The sequence below is a fragment of the Dermacentor albipictus genome, chromosome 4 (assembly GCF_038994185.2).
Source record: "Dermacentor albipictus isolate Rhodes 1998 colony chromosome 4, USDA_Dalb.pri_finalv2, whole genome shotgun sequence".
NCBI lineage: Eukaryota > Metazoa > Arthropoda > Arachnida > Ixodida > Ixodidae > Dermacentor > Dermacentor albipictus.
In genome coordinates, this window is record NC_091824.1 from 25588306 (window position 1) to 25607032 (window position 18727).

The 18727-nt window shown below is 44.3% G+C and overlaps 1 protein-coding gene across 2 annotated transcripts in view; it reads right to left on the bottom strand.

Annotated features, from left to right (window-relative positions):
* LOC139059613 (uncharacterized) overlaps window positions 1-18727 on the bottom strand; it is a 71199-nt gene that overhangs the window by 12386 nt on the left and 40086 nt on the right. For both annotated transcript variants that reach the window (XM_070538031.1, XM_070538030.1), the window contains exon 4: window positions 16694-17017. In XM_070538031.1, coding sequence (XP_070394132.1) covers window positions 16694-17017 — 324 coding nt within the window. The remainder of the gene's footprint in view (window positions 1-16693; window positions 17018-18727) is intronic.

Below are 18727 nucleotides of genomic sequence, written 5' to 3' on the forward strand. Positions count from 1 at the left end.
ACGAGCAAGTAAGTAAATACCAACAAAATAAATTGTAAATAAAATATGAATGGCTGCCAAGCGAAGTTTTCAGAAAGCTTAAGTAGGTACACTGAGTTTTGCGACAAACATACATAGCATAGCAAATAATTACATCAAGTTGATGTAAGTAGGCTATTCATCAAACCAAACACTTACAGTGCATGAAGTAATGAAAATGTTCAATAGGAGAAGTAAAAGTACAGTTGAAGGAAAGCCACTGGCCTGTCCACATCATATTCGAGTAAGCCCCGCTGCATCGAAGAAGTGTGCAGGATAAACTTGGTCATGCCGAACGCATATTGCTCTATTAGTTTTCAGCAAGTCTCTCCACTTCCAGCAAATCTTTTAAGGCACGGGTAACTGCCTGTTGCAGTTCCAGTTGTTGGCCATAGATCTCCAATATTGTTTTTTTTTCTCGTGCGATAGAATTCGGAGCATAATGTTTATCGCTTATTTATTTTTCCTCTTAGACACACAATTAGTTCCCGCCAAAAAAAAAATAACCTCACTCTCTTCCAAGTCCGAGCTACATCACGCAGCCCTCACATCTCACCTATTTGTGCAGAAAACAGCGTGTACGAAATGCCTTGAAGCAGGCTATGTTTTACTGTTTCAGTTGATTGGCTGAAAGATAAAAAAAATGTGAAATATTATTTTTTGATCCAATCTAAACAAAATGAACTTTCTGCAACCGTATTTCAACCACCTATATCTTTATTACGTTTGGAAAAAAAGAGCTGAAATGACATTTTGCGGTGACATTCAGTCGTGTTTGTGTGTTTCTTCTCCATTTAATAGATTAGAGGGAAGCTGAAACAGTTTTCAATTTCCTTGAATTGCCGGGGTTGGGAAGAACAGACCTATTAATTTACGGTTCTGAAATTTTTTCTTTGTAGTGTCAATATAAGGGGCCGAAATCGCTTTCTAAATCATCCCCCGCGCCCCCTCGGACACGCCCCCGTCGCTTCCCGGAGCGCCGGGTGAGGAGGCAGCCGGAGGAGAGAACCAGCGAGAGTGCCGTCTTTCTCGGGGACCGTACTGCCAGACCGGCGTGCTGGCATGTGCTGGCTTGTTTCTTTCCGTCCTGCGCTTTACTAAACGACGCTACGAGAGATCTGCCGCCGCTCACGTTTGTTTCCTTTTGCGATTTTTGTGAACTGTGCTTCCTTTCTGTGCTGCGTGAGTGCCTACAGCCAAGGGCGCCCAACATGCCCTCGTTCTGTGTAGCATCCGGCTGTGCGAACATTAGGCGGGCGAGACGATGTGGTGTTTCACATGTTTCCGAAGGACAAGAAACTTGCAGCGCAGTGGGTCCGTGCGGTGAGGAGAGATAACTTCTTGCCGACGAAATCAACTGTGCGGTATTCGGACCATTTCCGCCACTGTGATTATCATCGGAGCTTGAAAACGATGCGGGCAATCGGTATTCCAATTAAATCGGCGTGACTGAAGGCCGGCGTTGTTCCGTCTACATTCTCCCACAAGAGAAACACCTCGCCACTTCCAAGAACGGCCTTCGCCAAGAGGAGAAAAGGTGACGTAAGCGTTTTAATTTGCACACGGGCAATTTTTTAAAAGGATGATCACCTGAGTGTCGAACAAACGGCCTTACAGCGGCCTATGACGAAGCGAAGTGGAGGCACAGCCAGGAATATGCACATGCGTGCTAAGTGCTTGCCGTTTTCATCCTGTTTCTCCACTCCGCTTTGTTAGGGAACACTGCACTACGGCTGTTTGTTCAGCGCTTTTTTGGTAGGGTGAAATAACTGGCCGGGGGTACGCTTGCGCATTCAGTGATATTTGCTATTCGTCCTCCCACGCGGTGCCCGCAGGTTTAGCTGTTCAGCATTCGTGTTCAAACCGCACGACATAAGGCGTTACGGTAATATTTTCATGCTCGCGTTAGAGTAGTTGAACTCGTCGTGTAAAAACTTCGTTCCGTAGATTTCGCACTCACAGCTTGCTATCAGCAGCGAAATGCCGCAAAAACGAGCGTCGGCACAGCCGCGCCCGTGGCAAGGCGAACGGGCTCAAATAATAAAGTAACGTTGTGAGGTATTGAACTTGTCAGCTTTCGACGTGGTATAGCCCAATAGAGGCATCGCTGCTGGAGAAAAAAATGTTTTCTTTCCTTTAACTAGCTATGCATCACGCATGGCAAAATTATTATTTGAAAGTAAATTTAATACATTACTCATCACTTTCTTATTACGCTCATTGATTTGAATTACATTACCAATAACCGCTTTCAAAAAAGTAATGGCATTACTTTACGATTGCTTCCAAAAAGTTTTCATGCATACAAGAAGCAAAAAACTAAGTTTAAAGGGACGCCAACCTTTCTTCAATGTAACATACACTTGCCAACATTTGAGGCCTTCCCCCCACGTGCCTCCACGACACCTCACGACCTTACCAGCGTTCTGGTGCCGTACACAGCTTACTAGAGCATACTTACCGCAATTAATAAATTGCCTTAGCCATGAAATTGAACACAACAAATAATTCACATTACTAAATCACTAGACAACTAATCCATCACATAAATTACTGAAAAAGTATTTCAGTTACTGTAAGTAATCTAACTGCTGTCATGTTTGCTTATATGCATGATACGCTGAAATTCATGCCATCCATGCCTTGCACTCTTTCAGGTTCTAGCCGAGCACCTTAACAACCGAGCCCCTGATGAACCTGTTCCACTACCGTCACCAATCGAAGAGTTTGAAGCAGCCAGTTTGACACAGGCAGATAATGTTGAAGACTTTGAAGTAGCCAAACGTGGCACTTATGTTCGTGATCGTGTATCAACACACAAAAAACCACGCAACTTTAGACAAGCAGCGGCTAGGTGCATGACATCGCGGAATCTCGCCCGTGTTTACAATTTAATGAGATGTTAGTGCTTCGGCATTCTTCCAACAGCAAGTTCCCAGTGACACTTTAGCGCGTTTTTTCTCCCGTCATTGGAACGGGCAGCTACATGAAAAGACATATGTACCAGCTAAGATTTCCAACGCGCGAGAAGGTGCACACATCGCCCTCGCTGTTGGCACACTCAACATCATCGTTGCCTCCATTGCCGCAATCGTTTTCTGTATCGGCTGTCGGTTCGAACATGTACGGCGAAAATACAAGCTCTCCGAGACAGCGAAAACGTTCATAATGCTTATAACTCAGCTGTGAAGCCAGAATAGAACAGCGTGCTACGCTCTAAAATGGCGGCGCCGACCGGCGATCCCCGTGAATGACGTCAAAGCGGTCCCGACCAATCCCGGGCAACAGCGGCGTTCGCGCGATGCCCTGAGGCGGTGGTGCGCGTTTTCTTGCAAAAAACAGTCGCTTGCGTTTGTTTCCGCCCTTTTTAAACGAGATATTCGTGTTCAGTGGACTCAAAACTATAGAATGCCGCAGGGAACTCATTTCTTTCGAAAAGTGTTTCAGCTTTCCTTTAAAGCATAATCACTAGTGACACGGTCAGGCCATTTGGCTACCGAAACCATCCAGCTGGATGTACTGTGCTCCTGAGCATGCCATGCACCTCGCATGCAAATATTCGTCGCCTTGTTATGCCGGCGGATATGTGCATCGACTCGATCTACTGACACAGAGTGCTCGAGATGTAGTACTGAGTAGTGACGGTATAGAGCCGCCCAGAGTAACATATTTAAGAGGTATGGTCGGACAAATCAAACAAGAAATTTATTTTTATGCTTTCGCACCGAACAAGATATGCACAACCTGAGAAAGAAGGCAGCGCACGCAATGGCGAGCCTGGACGAGAGCTTTAAGCCATATAAATACGGCGTCAAAACTATGCACTAAAGTATTTAAAAATGCACTACTTGGGTATACATGTTGTGCTATTTCCTTTGCCAGATGTACTTGCATGTTGATTGAATAATACAACTTCAGATACAAAATACTTCAGTTTGTGTGGTGTTTGTGAGATATGTCATCGAAAATTGTCATAGTGATACATTTATACCATTTCAGGTGACACGTTATGCGTGGCAATCAAAGTCAACATCAGATTAGGTCATTTATTTGCTCCTCAGCAGGTATAATAGCGGCAATCTGTCGTAGAGTGCTTCCCCGTGAGCCGAAGCCCTGCTTGGACAGATGCAGTTATCTAATGCGATCTGCGGCTGGCGCACGATCGGCACCGTCGATTGGCCAGGGCACGTCCATAGCTGTTTTGTGCTCTGTCTGGCTCGCTGGACGATTTACCCATTGGAATTATTCATTTACGTTAAAGAAAGTCAACCAAAAGATGTCAGCACAGCGACCTGCTAATGATCAGTCAAGAAGCACTCTATTCATAATTCAGGAGGGCTGAGCTGCAAACGCGAAAGTTTGTTAGTAGGCCGCTATAAGGAATATGTTGAAAAGGTGTAGCAAAAGCTGCTGTCAATTTGGAAATTAATTCTATAAATGAACGTGTCTCGGAAATTCACCGGCTACATTTCTTAAATTTCACTGTGTCATGAAACAATTAACGAAGGAGTTGATTATTTTTTTACGTATGTAGCTAATTATGTGTTTTGTTTTCTTGTTCTAGTAAGTCCGCCCGTCTGAAAAATCTGCTCAAGGACTAGAATTATATCATCTTCAGCATGCGATTCTTAAAAATGCCATAAACTTAGAATTTATTATGCCGTGTAAAGCATCCAGTGTCTTCGTAGCACACTTGTCACGAGAAAATTGCTTCATTGTTGCTTTCATATTTACAATGTTGTAATCAATAAAATGACGGCGTAACATTTAGGTTGTTCCTGTGGCCTAAATCTGTTAAAGTCCTCTCTCGCAAATAAAATCGAGTGATGCCTAACTAATAATTATATATGTCGATTCCGGACACAAGGGTCTTCTGGGACAATGAGTTAGCGAAGCTTCGCGCGATTTAAAACCATGCAGCATATGAATATCCCAGCGTAACAGCTGCTTCTTTGAAGCGAATTAAACTTAGACAGGGGAAGATTCTCTCAATAAGTCTCACAATGCGCCTATTAAATTGCAGACAAGCAGTACCGCCCGATACCTGTCCTGTTAATTATAGGCCCTTTGAAAACAACGGATGCAAAACAAAATCAGTACTAAAGAAATGCGTCTCTTTACAAAGACCATGTGAAAACCAATGTACTCTGGCAATGTGCTTGCCGGGGCCAATAAGGAAAGAAAACTTTGATTCTCGCAGCAATAAGGGTAGGATTGTGCTTAATCAATAGCTTTCTTCGATTATCCATCCCCTAAAGTCGCGGATCGTCCGAGACGCTGCATAAGCAACACTCATTGGTTGAAAGCACCCCTTCGGAAGCACCAGGAAGCACCAGGAAGTCGAAAGCTGCTATGAAGACGTGGAATCGGCGATGGGTAGAGAGAAAACAAAATGCACTATACTAATGGGCGACTTCAATGCCAAGGTAGGCAAGAAGCAGGCTGGAGACAAGGCAGTGGGGGAATAAGGCATAGGCACTAGGAATAACAGGGGAGAGTTATTAGTAGAGTTTGCGGAACAGAATAATATGCGGTTGATGAATACCTTCTTCCGCAAGCGGGATAGCCGAAAGTGGACGTGGAGGAGCCCGAACGGCGAGACTAGAAATGAAATAGACTTCATGCTCTGCGCTAACCCTGGCATCATACAAGATGTGGACGTGCTTGGTAAGGTGCGCTGCAGTGACCACAGAATGGTAAGAACTCGAATTAGCCTATACCTGAGGAGGGAATGGAAGAAAGGTAGATCAGAAGCCGAACAATGAGTCAGCGGTAAGAGGGAGAATAGACGAATTCCTGATCAAGCTACAGAACAGGCATTCGGCTTTAACTCAGGAAGAGGACCTTAGTGTTGAAGCAATGAACGACAATCTTGTGGGCATCATTAGGGAGTGTGCAATAGAAGTCGGCGGTAACTCCGTTAGACAGGATACCAGTAAGCTATCGCAGGAGATGAAAGATCTGATCGAGAAACGCCAATATATCAAAGCCTGTAATCTTACAGCTAGAATAGAACTGGCAGAACTTTCGAAGTTAATGAACAAGCGTAAGACAGCTGACATAAGGAAGTATGATATGGATAGAATTGAACAAGCTCTCAGGAACGAAGGAAGCCTAAACGCAGTGAAGAAGAAACTAGGAATTGGCAAGAATCAGATGTATGCGTTAAGAGACAAAGCCGGCAATATCATTACTAATATGGATGAGATAGTTCAAGTGGCTGAGGAACTTTATAGAGATTTACACAGTACGAGAGGCACGCACGATGATAATGGAAGAGAGAATAGTCTAGAGGAATTCGAAATCCCACAAGTAACGCCGGAAGAAATAAGGAAAGCCTTGGGAACTATGCAAAGGGGGCAGGCAGCTGGGGAGGATCAGGTAACAGCAGATTTGTTGAAGGACGGTGGGCAAATTGTTCCAGAAAAACTGGCCACCCTGCATACACAACGCCTCATGACCTCGAGCGTACCGGAATCTTGGAAGAACGCTAACATAATCCTAATCCATAAGAAAGGAGACGCCAAAAACTTCAAAAATTAGAGATCGGTCAGCTGAATGAAAGTTGCCTACAAAGTATTTGCTAAGTTAATTGCAAATAGAATCAGGAACACCTTAGACTTCCGTCAACCTAAGGAGCAGGCAGGATTCCGTAAAGGCTACTCAACAGTATACCATATTCACACTATCGATCAGGTGATAGAGAAATGTGCGGAATAAACCCAACCCTTATATATAGCCTTCATTGATGACGAGTAACCGTTTGATTCAGTCGAAACATCAGCAGTCATGTAGGCATTACGGAATCGGGGTGTAGACGAGCCGTATCTAAACATACTGAAAGATATCTATAGCGGCTCCGCAGCCACTGTAGTCCTCCATAAAGAAAGCAACAAAATCCCTATAAAGAAAGACGTCAGGCAGAGAGATACGATATCCCCAATGCTATTCACAGCGTGTTCGCAGGAGGTATTCAGAGACCTGGATTGGGAAGAATTGGGGATAAGAGTTAATGGAGAATACCTTAGTAACTTGCGCTTCGCTGATGATATTGCCTTGCTTCGTAACTCAGGGGACCAACTGCAATGCATGCTCACTGACCTGGAAAGGCACAGCAGAAGGGTGGGACTAAAAATTAATCTGCAGAAAACTAAAGTAATGTTTAACAGTCTCGGAAGGGAACAGCCGTTTACGATAGGTAGCGAGGCACTGGTGGTGGTAAGGGAATACATCTACTCAGGACAGGTAGTGACTGCTGATCCGGATCATGACAGTGAAATAATCAGAAGAATAAGAATGGGCTGGGGTGCGTTTGGCAAGCATTCGCAGATCATGAGCAGCAGGTTGCCATTATCCCTCGAGAGAAAAGTGTATAACAGCTGTGTCTTACCTGTACTCACGTACGGGGCAGAAACTTGGAGGCTTACGAAAAGGGTTCTACTTAAATTGAGGACGACGCAACGAGCTATGGAAAGAAGAATGATAGGTGTTACGTTACGGGATACGAAAAGAGCAGATTGGGTGAGGGAAGAAACGCGCATTAATGACATCTTAGTTGAAATCAAGAAAAAGAAATGGGCATGGGCAGGACATTTAATGAGGATGGAAGATAACCGATGGTCATTAAGGGTTACGGACTGGATTCCGAGGGAAGGGAAGCGTAGCAGTGAGCGACAGAAAGTTAGGTGGGCAGATGAGAATAGGAAGTTTGGAGGGTCAACATGGCCACAATTAGTACAAGACCGGGGTAGTTGGAGAAGTATGGGAGAGGCCTTTGCCATGCAGTGGGCGTAACCAAGCTGATGATGATGATGATGATGACCCCTTCGGACAGCCCGGAACTGTCAGAAACGGACAATAGAACAGGCGCAGTAATATTCCTATACTAGGATCACCGCGGGGACTTTCCGAGTACGCGTAGTTTTGAGTGAGAGCAGCAATTTCGCAGCATCAGCGGGTACGTCTATTAAGGCTGCTGGCTTACATTGCTTTTACGAAGCTAGTATCTCCTGAGACGATTTGTACGTTCGCGAAAAATAATCCTGCAAAGGAGGCACCCTCATATATTTTCTGTAAGATTTAACATGTTACCACTTATTGAAAGCACTTCCATGAAATAAACTCGGTATCGTGTATCGACTTAAGCACACAACTTGTCCGTTCTCCGCCAAGGCAGTGAGCGCCACGGAGGCACGCGTTATTCTATATTCTGCAAATTATGCAGCCCCATCTACACAATCTTCCGAACCTAAGTCTTTCTTAGGGACTTCCGTCTACTGTATTAACACGGCATACCTGGCCAAAGATCATTTAATTTGCAAATGCCGAAGTGCTATTTTCGCAAAACGAACGTGTAAATTTCCGACAAATATAAGTTAATACTGTATCATTAAATATTACTGAAGAATTTAAGCTTGTTCCGCAACGCTTATATCACACTAGCTTAGTCTGGCATCCGGACAACTGTCACGCTTTATATGACCGAAATATTTGTCAGCAAGGGATTTTATCAGCGGGCGGTGTGAACATCCACCAAACCGTGTTTTGTCCCCTTGCTGAAAAGGATCATGTGCCATTGCGCACATTAGGAAACCCAGTAGTATTTTTTGTCACCACCATCAAAGAAAACCGATAATTTTTGAGCTTGCCAGGAAATTCTTACTAAAGATTTTTTATGCGATTAGCACTCTTTGCGTCTTCAGTCATTTTGAACAAATCTATGTATCTATCTATATATCTATCTAGCCTCCTACGTGATCTGGATGATCCCAGTTGTCTACCAACTTGTGCTACTAGGTATTGTTGCGTCATACTGCGTGCCTTCATCGAGGCAACTGGCACTCTCCCCTTCCTCCCCTCTCGTTCTTCTGAAGTGGTTGCCCTTGTGACAACCTGCAAAGCTCCTCAAAACTGCCAGCACATCTCCGTGGGTAGAACTATGGTGTTGTGGGGCACAGGGCACTTCGACGACTCTGTTGACAGCCTTTGAAATGCAACAGAACTGCTGTCCCCTTGCCGTGGTGGTATGCAGCTCGGCCTTCTTCAGCGACAAAGAAGGAAGGCGACGCGGTTAATGTCAGCACCGTTCTCGCCTTTTTCCTGCCAGAGGAATTTAAGGCAGAACCGGGTTATTGTTAGGAGACAGTTGCCACCAGCCACCCCTTAGTCTGGTGCGCTTTTCAGCACTGCTACATGTATGATATTTCTTTCTATATGTACATATTGTATAAAACTTTTCGTCTCTTCTTCGTCTGCTCCAAGGGTCCCTCTCGCTGTCGACCCCGTGATGTAAAAGTATGTGCTCGTGATCGCGATGTCGTCATGGCCATTCTGTCATAGTGATTCCAGCTTCGTAATCTGATTTCCGTCATGCCTTCGAAGTCAAGCCTGCTAACCCAAACCAGTATCCAAAGTTGTCTAATAGCTAGGACCACTAGGTATGTGCTCATAGTCACGGTACCGTCGTGATCTTTACAGTATCGTCATTGCAGTTTCGTGATTAGACACTGGTCATGTCGTCGTCGTCACGGCATCATCGTCATTCAGTTGTCATGCATTCGTTGGCACACCACCGTAGTGATGCCGCCTTGGTCATTCAATCGTCGTCATTCCAGCTTCTTCAACCGACTTTCGTCATACCGTTCATGCCACGCCATCGTCATCATATACACTTCTTGATACATTCGTCATTACGACATTGTTATCAAGCACTAGTTGTCATCCCTATGTCCTAGGACATTTGTGATGTCATCTTCATCATTGTGTCTTCGTCCTACTGTCGCCTTCATGCATACGTTGTCCTACGGTCATCCTAATGCCGCCGCAGTTGTTCCACTGTCCGCATTCTCACTTCGTCATCCGACTCTCGTCAGGCCACCGTCATTACGCCATTGCTTTTCCATCCTCATCACTTAAGCGACGCCATTCATCGTCGTCATGCCTCCTCGTCATACTATCTTTGTCGATCTATCAACGTCATTCCATGTTGTACCATTACCAAAGACTAAACAACGCATGTACCAAAGACTAAACAACGCCGACCTTGGGTTAACCGCGGTATCATTCACATGAAAAGAAAATTAAAGCGACTGCGTAAAAAGAAAAAGGGTTCGGACGAAATACCGAGACTTCGCGCAGAGTTGAGGCATACTCTGACACTATCCAAAAAGCAATTCTTTGAACAAACACTGACAGGGTTCCTAAAAAGTTCCCCACAAAAATTCTGGAGATATCTTAGCAGTAGAAAAGATAAAATTGAAGAAATCGTAAAGGAGAACATAAAGTTAACAAAGTCTGTGGACATTGCCGAACATTTTAATTACTTCTTTCAATCTGTATTTACTAATAATACAAACATGAATACAGACGAGCATTTACCATATATAACACGTTACCCAATGGGAAATCTAGAAATCAAACAAGAAGGGGTGTTCCAATTGCTGCTGAGTTTAGATGGAAAAAAATCTAGTGGACCTGACATAATTTGTCCTGAATTTCTGAAGCGCTATCCTGAATGGATGTCATAGTACTTAACGATAATTTTCGCGAAATCATTACATACGCATTCTCTACCCACAGACTGGCGCAGGGCCGTAGTTATACCAGTGCACAAAGGCGGTGATCGCACACTTGTAAATAATTACCGTCCTATTTCACTCACATGTATCAGTTGTAAAATTCTGGAACACATCATCGCAAAACATATTTTACAATTTCTAGAAGTGAATAGTTTACTTTACTCATACCAGCATGGCTTCCGTACTGGACTATCTACCATTACACAATTAATTGAAGTAGTTCATGATCTCGCTGCCGCCTTAGATGAGAAGCATCAGATTGACGTCATTTGTATAGATTTTGCAAAAGCCTTCGATAAGGTTCCGCATAATAAGCTGATCTTTAAACTGAGAGAAATAGGTATCGATGAAAGATTAGTGCTATGGATAAAAGAATATTTAAGTGATCGTAAACAGACTGTAAGTTTAGATGGCAGCCTGTCGAGTCCACTCCAAGTGCTTTCAGGTGTTCCTCAGGGGACAGTCTTGGGCCCACTTTTATTTCTTATATATATAAACGATATCTCTTCTGTTATTGCAGAACCGGTAAAAATGAAGCTTTTTGCAGATGATTGCCTAATTTATTCTACCGTAACCAATGTTCAGGATCAACTCAGAATTAGCCGTTGTTTAGAAAATTTCAGCCGATGGTGTAAATTATGGGGTATGAATATAAACTACAATAAATCAACATACACACATATGACTAAGAAAGTAAACGTTCTGCCTTTTAACTATTACATCGATGGTAATTTGTTAGTTCGTGCTAACCAGTTTAAGTATCTAGGTGTTACAGTTACGCATAATCTGACATGGTATAGACCAGAACACGCTAGTCTCGCACCCAGACTAACCGAACGCATACTCTCGCACCCGGGTTGCCCGGTCAACCGGCGCTATTTTGTACTGGGCTGCCAAAGTGTGTTCGCCGGCGACCAGTAGACATGGCAAGCGCCAGCTCTAGGGCTCCAAAGTGCGGAAATGTGCCCGTTCACACGGATCCAAAGTAGAAGAAGTCATCTGGGCATCATTGCGTCGTGTTTGGATACCAAAACAACCAGCGGAAAAGGAGCAGGTTGCTTAGCGCTGTTTGCGAAGAGCACAACACACGTAGGGAATCGTGCCGGTGCGGTGTTTTCAGCCTGCGCCGATTTCCATCCGCAACGAAGAATGCCAAGCTGCGCCACCGGTGGATAGCTGCAGTGAATAGGAAGAACTACCAACCCAGTGAAAATGCACGAGTGAGTATTCGATCTGTGTATATTTCGGTGCCACGTTCAACTTTGCGCCCTACAAAAGTAATACGCAGGTTTGCTCCGAGCACTTTCTGGGCAACAAGCCTACAGAGCAGAATCCCGCGCCGGTGCTTCGCCTTGGCTATAACAAAAAGGCAAGCCTTTTCTTGTTTTCATTCAGGCAGAGCTCCCGACGGTTAAGCGGAACAGTTGAGTTTGCGGTTAGCGATACTTGCAGCTGGTGCACGGAATGACCATTAAAGCGTGAACGACAAGTTGTAGGCCTTGCTGGTGAGCGTTATTGCTAATGAAAGTAAACCGAAGTCTGCTCGTCACGTAGCATGCGTCCACAAAAACGTAAACGACGACTACTCGTCGCCGAAGGTGTTCTTGCAGCGCACCTACCTTTACGAGCTTGTGTTGCAGGTGTCATTCGTAACGAATTCATTTGAGCCTCCTGAGCTCTAAACTGCGTGCGGGCTATTATGCGGGGCAAAGCGCAAAATATAGGAAAATAAGGTGCTTAATTATTCTTGTATTTTGTAACAAAATTTTGATCGTTCTCACTAGTTTTTTTTTACTGTTTTCTAAGGGAGCGCCAACAATCCGATGGCCTCGCACAAGCGAAACAGGTCTGGTACCAGGTAGCTGCAGTTGGTGGGGCTAATTTCTTGGAATGCAGGTGCGGTTGTTGTCTTTTACCAAAGGGGTCCTGATGATGCAGCTTTAAGTAGGGATGGTAATTTTACGTGCCCTGTCATGGTTTGTGCAACTGTACAACACCTGCATCTGTCATGCGCTCGCCCTGTTTTACGGGCTTTGACTGCACATGTAGTTGAACATTATAACTACTGTAGTACCTCATTTTCCAATGAGTGCAGGTTTAGCATCATATGCTGCTTGTTCGAGTGCTGTAGGCTTTTGTTCTGAATGTTGTACTCTTAAGTGGTTGCACGATACAATTGGCCTGGTGTATTTTCTATTTCATTTTGAGAGGACTTTATATCTTCGCAAAAGTGATGGCATGGGAAAGAACTACGGCCCTTCTTACTATAACATCTATTTTGTTTTCAGTGTGCAGGTGGTGAAGGGCAGGCGTCTGCTAACCAGACAGTCAAACGACCTCGCCAGTTGGTTGCCAAGCGCGGCCAACCCAGTAGAGACCATTACAAACAAGACCAAACTGAAAGTGCAGATGGCAGTGTTCTGCGTGCTTTAATAATATATGGCACCAACACAGTGCTGTAAATTCCTTCACAGGTTACGTGCCAAAAAGCTCACAGGTGTTCTAGCATATAGCGCGCGGTTTGTACAAACGTAATAGCGTACCTACCCGATGTATTCGCTTCTGCAGTCTGCACAGCACTCAGTGTGTCCATTGTGGACTTGCACGAGGTCTTGAAGTTTGATTGAATCCAGACAGCGAAAATGACAGGTTAGAAAAAACGTGAAACACGCCTTCCGCCCAGCTAAAAAGCCCAAGTTTCGCTTTCGCGCCGGGTCGCATCTCCCGGCGTGGCAGCCCAGGCCTGCTACTTCGCGGCGCTTGGGATAGATGGCGCGACCGGCTCTCATCAATATGGCGGCGCCCTTTGAATTCACGGTGTTCTGGTGTATACGCACATAGAAAATGTGTGCTCGAAGGCGAATCAGAGATTAGGTTTCTTAAGGCAAAAACTAGGTCAAGCTTCACGAGATGTAAAGCTGATGGCTTATAAAACTTTTGTTAGAGCTTTACTTGAATACGCCTCAGTCATCTGGAGCCCTCATCAGAAAGAAATGACTACAAAGTTAGAAAAAGTTCAACGTCGTGCCGCGCGCTTCATATGCTCAAAGTACCGCCGTTTAGATTCCGTTACACTGATGTTGCAGTCTTGCGAACTGGAAACACTAGAAGTACGAAGGCTAAAAAATCGTCTGAAAGTGTTTTACAGAATACTACATGGACATTTAAAAACCAACAAAGATGAGTATGTGCAGCTTCCAGGAAAACGAAGCAGTCGTGTTAACCATCAATATGTTTTACGTCCATACTTTGCTCACAGTGATGTGTTCCACTTTTCTTCTTTCCCTGCCGTGATTGAACTCTGGAACGCAATACCAAGCTTTGTGGCAGAAGCCAGTGATGTTTGTGAATTTGAAAAATTGTTAAACATGTATTTTTGCGATTCCGCTGCCGCTTGATGCACCTGTATATATGGTCTGCCTGTATTTAAACCCTCCCTGTAAGAACCCTCAGCAGAGGGTTGACAGTATGAAGAAATAAATAAATAAATAAATAAAATTATATCGTAATCATGCTGTCGTCGTCCAATCACCATTATAGTCATTGCCGTGCAATCGTAGTCTGAGAGTTGCTATCAAGCATGTGTTCTCATACAGTCATCGTCATATGGTATCGTTATCGTGCAGTCGTCGTTATTCCGTCTTTGTCCTACCGTCGTCGTCGCACCATGTCGTCACACACTCATCGTTTTCCCATTCTCCTGATGCAGTCGTCGTCACGCTCCTTCAACATCGTCATTACTTAGGAATCGAGATCTCATTGTCGTCATATGCCATCCGTGTTATACCGCCTTCGTCATTCCATCGTCGTCACTGCGTCGGCGCCATATACTCTTGAGGAGCGGAGCTCTTCGGACAGCGGTCATCGTCTTGACATGGTTGACGCCAAGTGCAAGGGAATAACTTTAATTTGCTGGCAACCCTATTGCAAAACCCAGCGCCACTGGGACCCAGTGCGCCGGATTATGGGCCCAGTGCAGCGCGCGGGACGCTGGGGCGCTGGGAAGGAGCGGCGTAATGGGAGGCACTGGCTACTCGTGCGAAAAACAGCTCTAGCGCGTTAAATATGCGGTGCCTGGATGCCGTATATATATTTTTTCAATACAGAAAGCAAGAAAGAGTGCTTTAGTGCAATAAAAAAAAGAAAAACAAGAACGTATAAAAATAAAACTGCTCCGACAAGGATTCGAACGTCCGACCTACAGATCCCAAGCCCGTCAATTTACCACTACGCCACGCCATCTTTTTTTTTCTTTATTACATGGAAAAGAAAACTGAAGGTGTATTACTAAGTGGACACAACTACACACTTAAAACTCAGGCAAACACACACATGCATCCAACAAGTGCATCCAGTCTGGTGGAGGTTCCTGCACAGCGTACACACTTCTTACATCCGCAGCCCTTTCGCGAAAGAAGGATTTTGTAGTTCGCGGGCTTTCGGCATGGCGATCACAGAGTCTGCTTCTCCACAGGCTATATAAACCAAGCACAATGAACATGTCATAGGGAGGACCACCTGTAACCTTAAACGGTAGAAACCTAATTGAGTATGGAGTCATGTCAATGTCCTTTTTAAGCGTCCTTTGGAGAATATCCCCAGAAAATATAGCATCCCTACAGTCTATGAAACAGCGATCTATGGTTTCGGCACGTGGACAGAGCCGACAGTTTGTTGACCACGGCACAGAGCAACCCCTCGAATTCAACCAAGTTTTAACAGGGAGTGTTTCTGAATATAACTTAAATTAAAATGTTTTTACTCCAGGAGGCACACACATTTTTCGGACGCATTTAAGTACATCCTGATCAGGTCGGTTTAAATAAGGTGCACGATACAAAGGATCTGGGAAAATAGATTCAACCAGTGCCGCAGAAATTGATTTTCGACTCGCTGTGAACACGTACTCCAGGCTGAATCTAGCTTTCAAGAAAAGAAATGTGTCAACAACCTCCTTGAGAAAGCCCCAAGGAGCCTGTGGGACATCTTTGACATTTGATGACACTACTATGTTAGGAACATAATGAACTAAACGCAGTTGCAACATTTCAAGCAAGAACGGATGGTCACTGTCTCGAAAGAAAAACAGGCGAGAAACAATTTGCCTGTCGAAGAGGTGTACTAATCCTAGACCACCACGTTCAAGGGGGAAACGCCACGCCATCAGACGGAAATGTGCTGATAATTGGCCTTGACAAAGACGAGAAGCATTTTGTTTCGCAGAGCTACGTCTCGTACAAACATGGTTGATGCGCTATCGCCCAGCAACTAATACTCACGCCTGTACCAGAAAGAAAAAGTTGCTGTCCGTATTCAGCAGTATGCTTGGAAGTGTCACACCATCGATTTCATCCTTACCTATGTTCATCCTTACCTATAGCACGACGTACTAGTGCATGTTGCGTTTTTTGCATACCCTGAAATCAACCGCGTTCAGGATGTGCGGTTAGAAAAGAGTAAAAATACCGTGTGTCATTGCCCACCGCAATTCCTAACAGTCATCGCCAAGGACTTTTTTGCGGAAAATTCTGTTATCTGCGAAATCCCTATTTGATATTTTCGAAGATAAGAGAGAGTTTTAGCCTTGTCTCCAAGCTTTTTTTTTTCTTTTTGCTATTTAACGTGTTGCCGGATTCATTGGCATTCTCTTTGAAACGGGGCTATGGCAAATAATCGTCTATCCTGTTTGAGCTACTCAGGCACGCTATACAAAAGGTGCGAGCGAGGCTTGCAGCGGCATCATGCGACGTTCTGCCTATGTGCAAAATGCGTGAACAAAATTTTGTGTAGCGTGAGCGTTCTCGTTGACGGTATATCATAAAACTACCGCCCGTTAATGATTATGACACTTCAAACTCATTTAAGTTAGCAGTCACGTACGATACTATAAGTCAGCGCAGTATTGGGTCACAAGATTGTGTCACGAGATGTAATTATCCACGTTGTTGCTCTCGTAAACTTCACCAGTGATCCAGTATTTCACAAACATTATTGCAATTACGGAAAAGCTAAAGCTCTCTAATAATCAAGGTTTCTACGCTCACAGACTGTGCAACACACGCGCTGTCAAAGCGCACTGACAATGCATCTCTGCTTACCTGTCGAGCAAAAGGCCAAGACACGAAGCTGTCCCAGCTCCCAGCACAAAACATGACTCCGAATTCAAGGTGGAGAAGCTGGTCCTTTTCGGCGAACTTGTTCTCCACCATCAAGGAGTACCCGGCTAGGATACAGGCTGGGCTGACTTCACGCGTGCTTACGCCGCCGCTCAGCGACGACTTGCGCTTGTAGATTTGGCTCAGGCAGATGTACGCTCTGTCCACCATGACGGCGCCTGCTGCACACCCGCTGCGCTTGCCATCGACAGGTGGAATGTGCACTCGGGCCAGCTGGCTAGAGGCAATGGCATTCCGGAGCAAGTCCTGCGGATGTTCCAGCGGTTTTAGCTCATCAGAATGCAGGTTATCTGTCCTTTCTCACGAAGCCACTTTTTTGTGTGTTTACAGAAGCCGAGCTGCCGGAGGGTGCAATAGCTGTATCATGCAAAAGTGCCTTAAATGTTTTTGCTCTCAAAATAAGTCGCATGGTATTATATACTGCTTTCTAAATGCAATGGTAATGAAAAAAGAAACTTAGTTGGACGCCTTTGTCTGAATGACGAAGCAGGTTACGTCTCAAACAATGTTGCAAATCGAAGGGTAATTATCCTACAATAGGGCATTTTTACAATCAGTGACAACGCTAGTTGTCGCTACTTGCTAGGTCTGTAAAGTTGTCCAACAAATTTTCAATGAATTGCTGGGCATTTTACCTAGCCGTAGGCCATTTTACTCACAAATTCTAGGAAGCTAAGAAAAGGCACATGTAATGAAAGAACTCCGTTGAAATATATATGCCGAACATATACATAAAACGGCATCTCAGTAGCTCAATTGGTAAGAGCATCGCACACATAATGCTAAGTCATGAGTTTGTGCACCCACCTGCGGCCAGTTGTTTTTTCGTACACTTTCATTTCCAGTAATTTATCATGTATTTAATTGACTTATTATGTACAGGTAATTTCCCTTTGCTGCCCTTGGTGTCTTTTTTGGCTTCTTATGACATGAATAATTAAATTTGGGCCCCAGTTACCATTCATCTGGTTCAGGTACAGTGCATGTGTTTTGTTGGTGAACTCCGCAACTTACAGTGTAATAGCGCCACTATGACCTTCTTTTATAGCTTCGCCCAACAATGAACGAGAATAAAGGGAACGAAGAGGCCGGATTTTCGTAACGGACAACCCCATGTAGGCCACAGACAATGATAAAAGGAAAACACAGGGGGAATAACTTGTCTAGTTAACTGTAATGTTGAAATCATAGATAAACGAACATAAAAGTGGATGAAAAAAAAAAACTGATGTGGATGGCTGCTTGATCCACTTGGTCACTTTATCTTTTTCGTCCATTTTCATTGTCATTTATTTATAATTTCCACATTTCACATAAACAAAAAACTATTAATTTCCCCTGTGTGTTTTTTGCTTGCTGTCATTTGTCTGTTGGCTCACCATGAGGGATGGCTATGCTGTACACACACGCGTGTTTTGCGGCTATAGGTAGATTTTTTTACTTGCGGCAGAGGACTGCACATGCTGCAAGGACATTAGCGTTACGATAATTATTTACTTCAGGGCAAAATCTGATTTCACTATTCAAATGCACACCAGCAACATCCGGAAATTTCGTCATTAGAGAATCGCTAGACCAATTGGAATGCATTAAGCAGCATTTGAGGGAGAAAACTCATTTCCGCGGATCGTCAGAAGCAAAATTTTGTTTTCAAGCTTCTTAGTTTTGAGAAAGTTTGAAGTATGTAAGTTAGAAAACTGAAGCGCCATCTTTACAAGTACACGACTCAGAAACAACAACAAACATTGTAGTTCTGCGTCTCGTAAAGCGCTTGAAGCCGACGCAAGTGGCGCACGAATTTTAGCTTAGGTGAGATTATTATACTGCTGACGAGTGCTCTGCATAAGTTCCACTGACAAAGTTGTGGTTCACAAAAGAGCAGTACAATGTATACATCTTCTGTTCCCCTTAGGTGCCTCAATTGATTGATTCCCCTTAGGTGCCTCAGAGACAGAG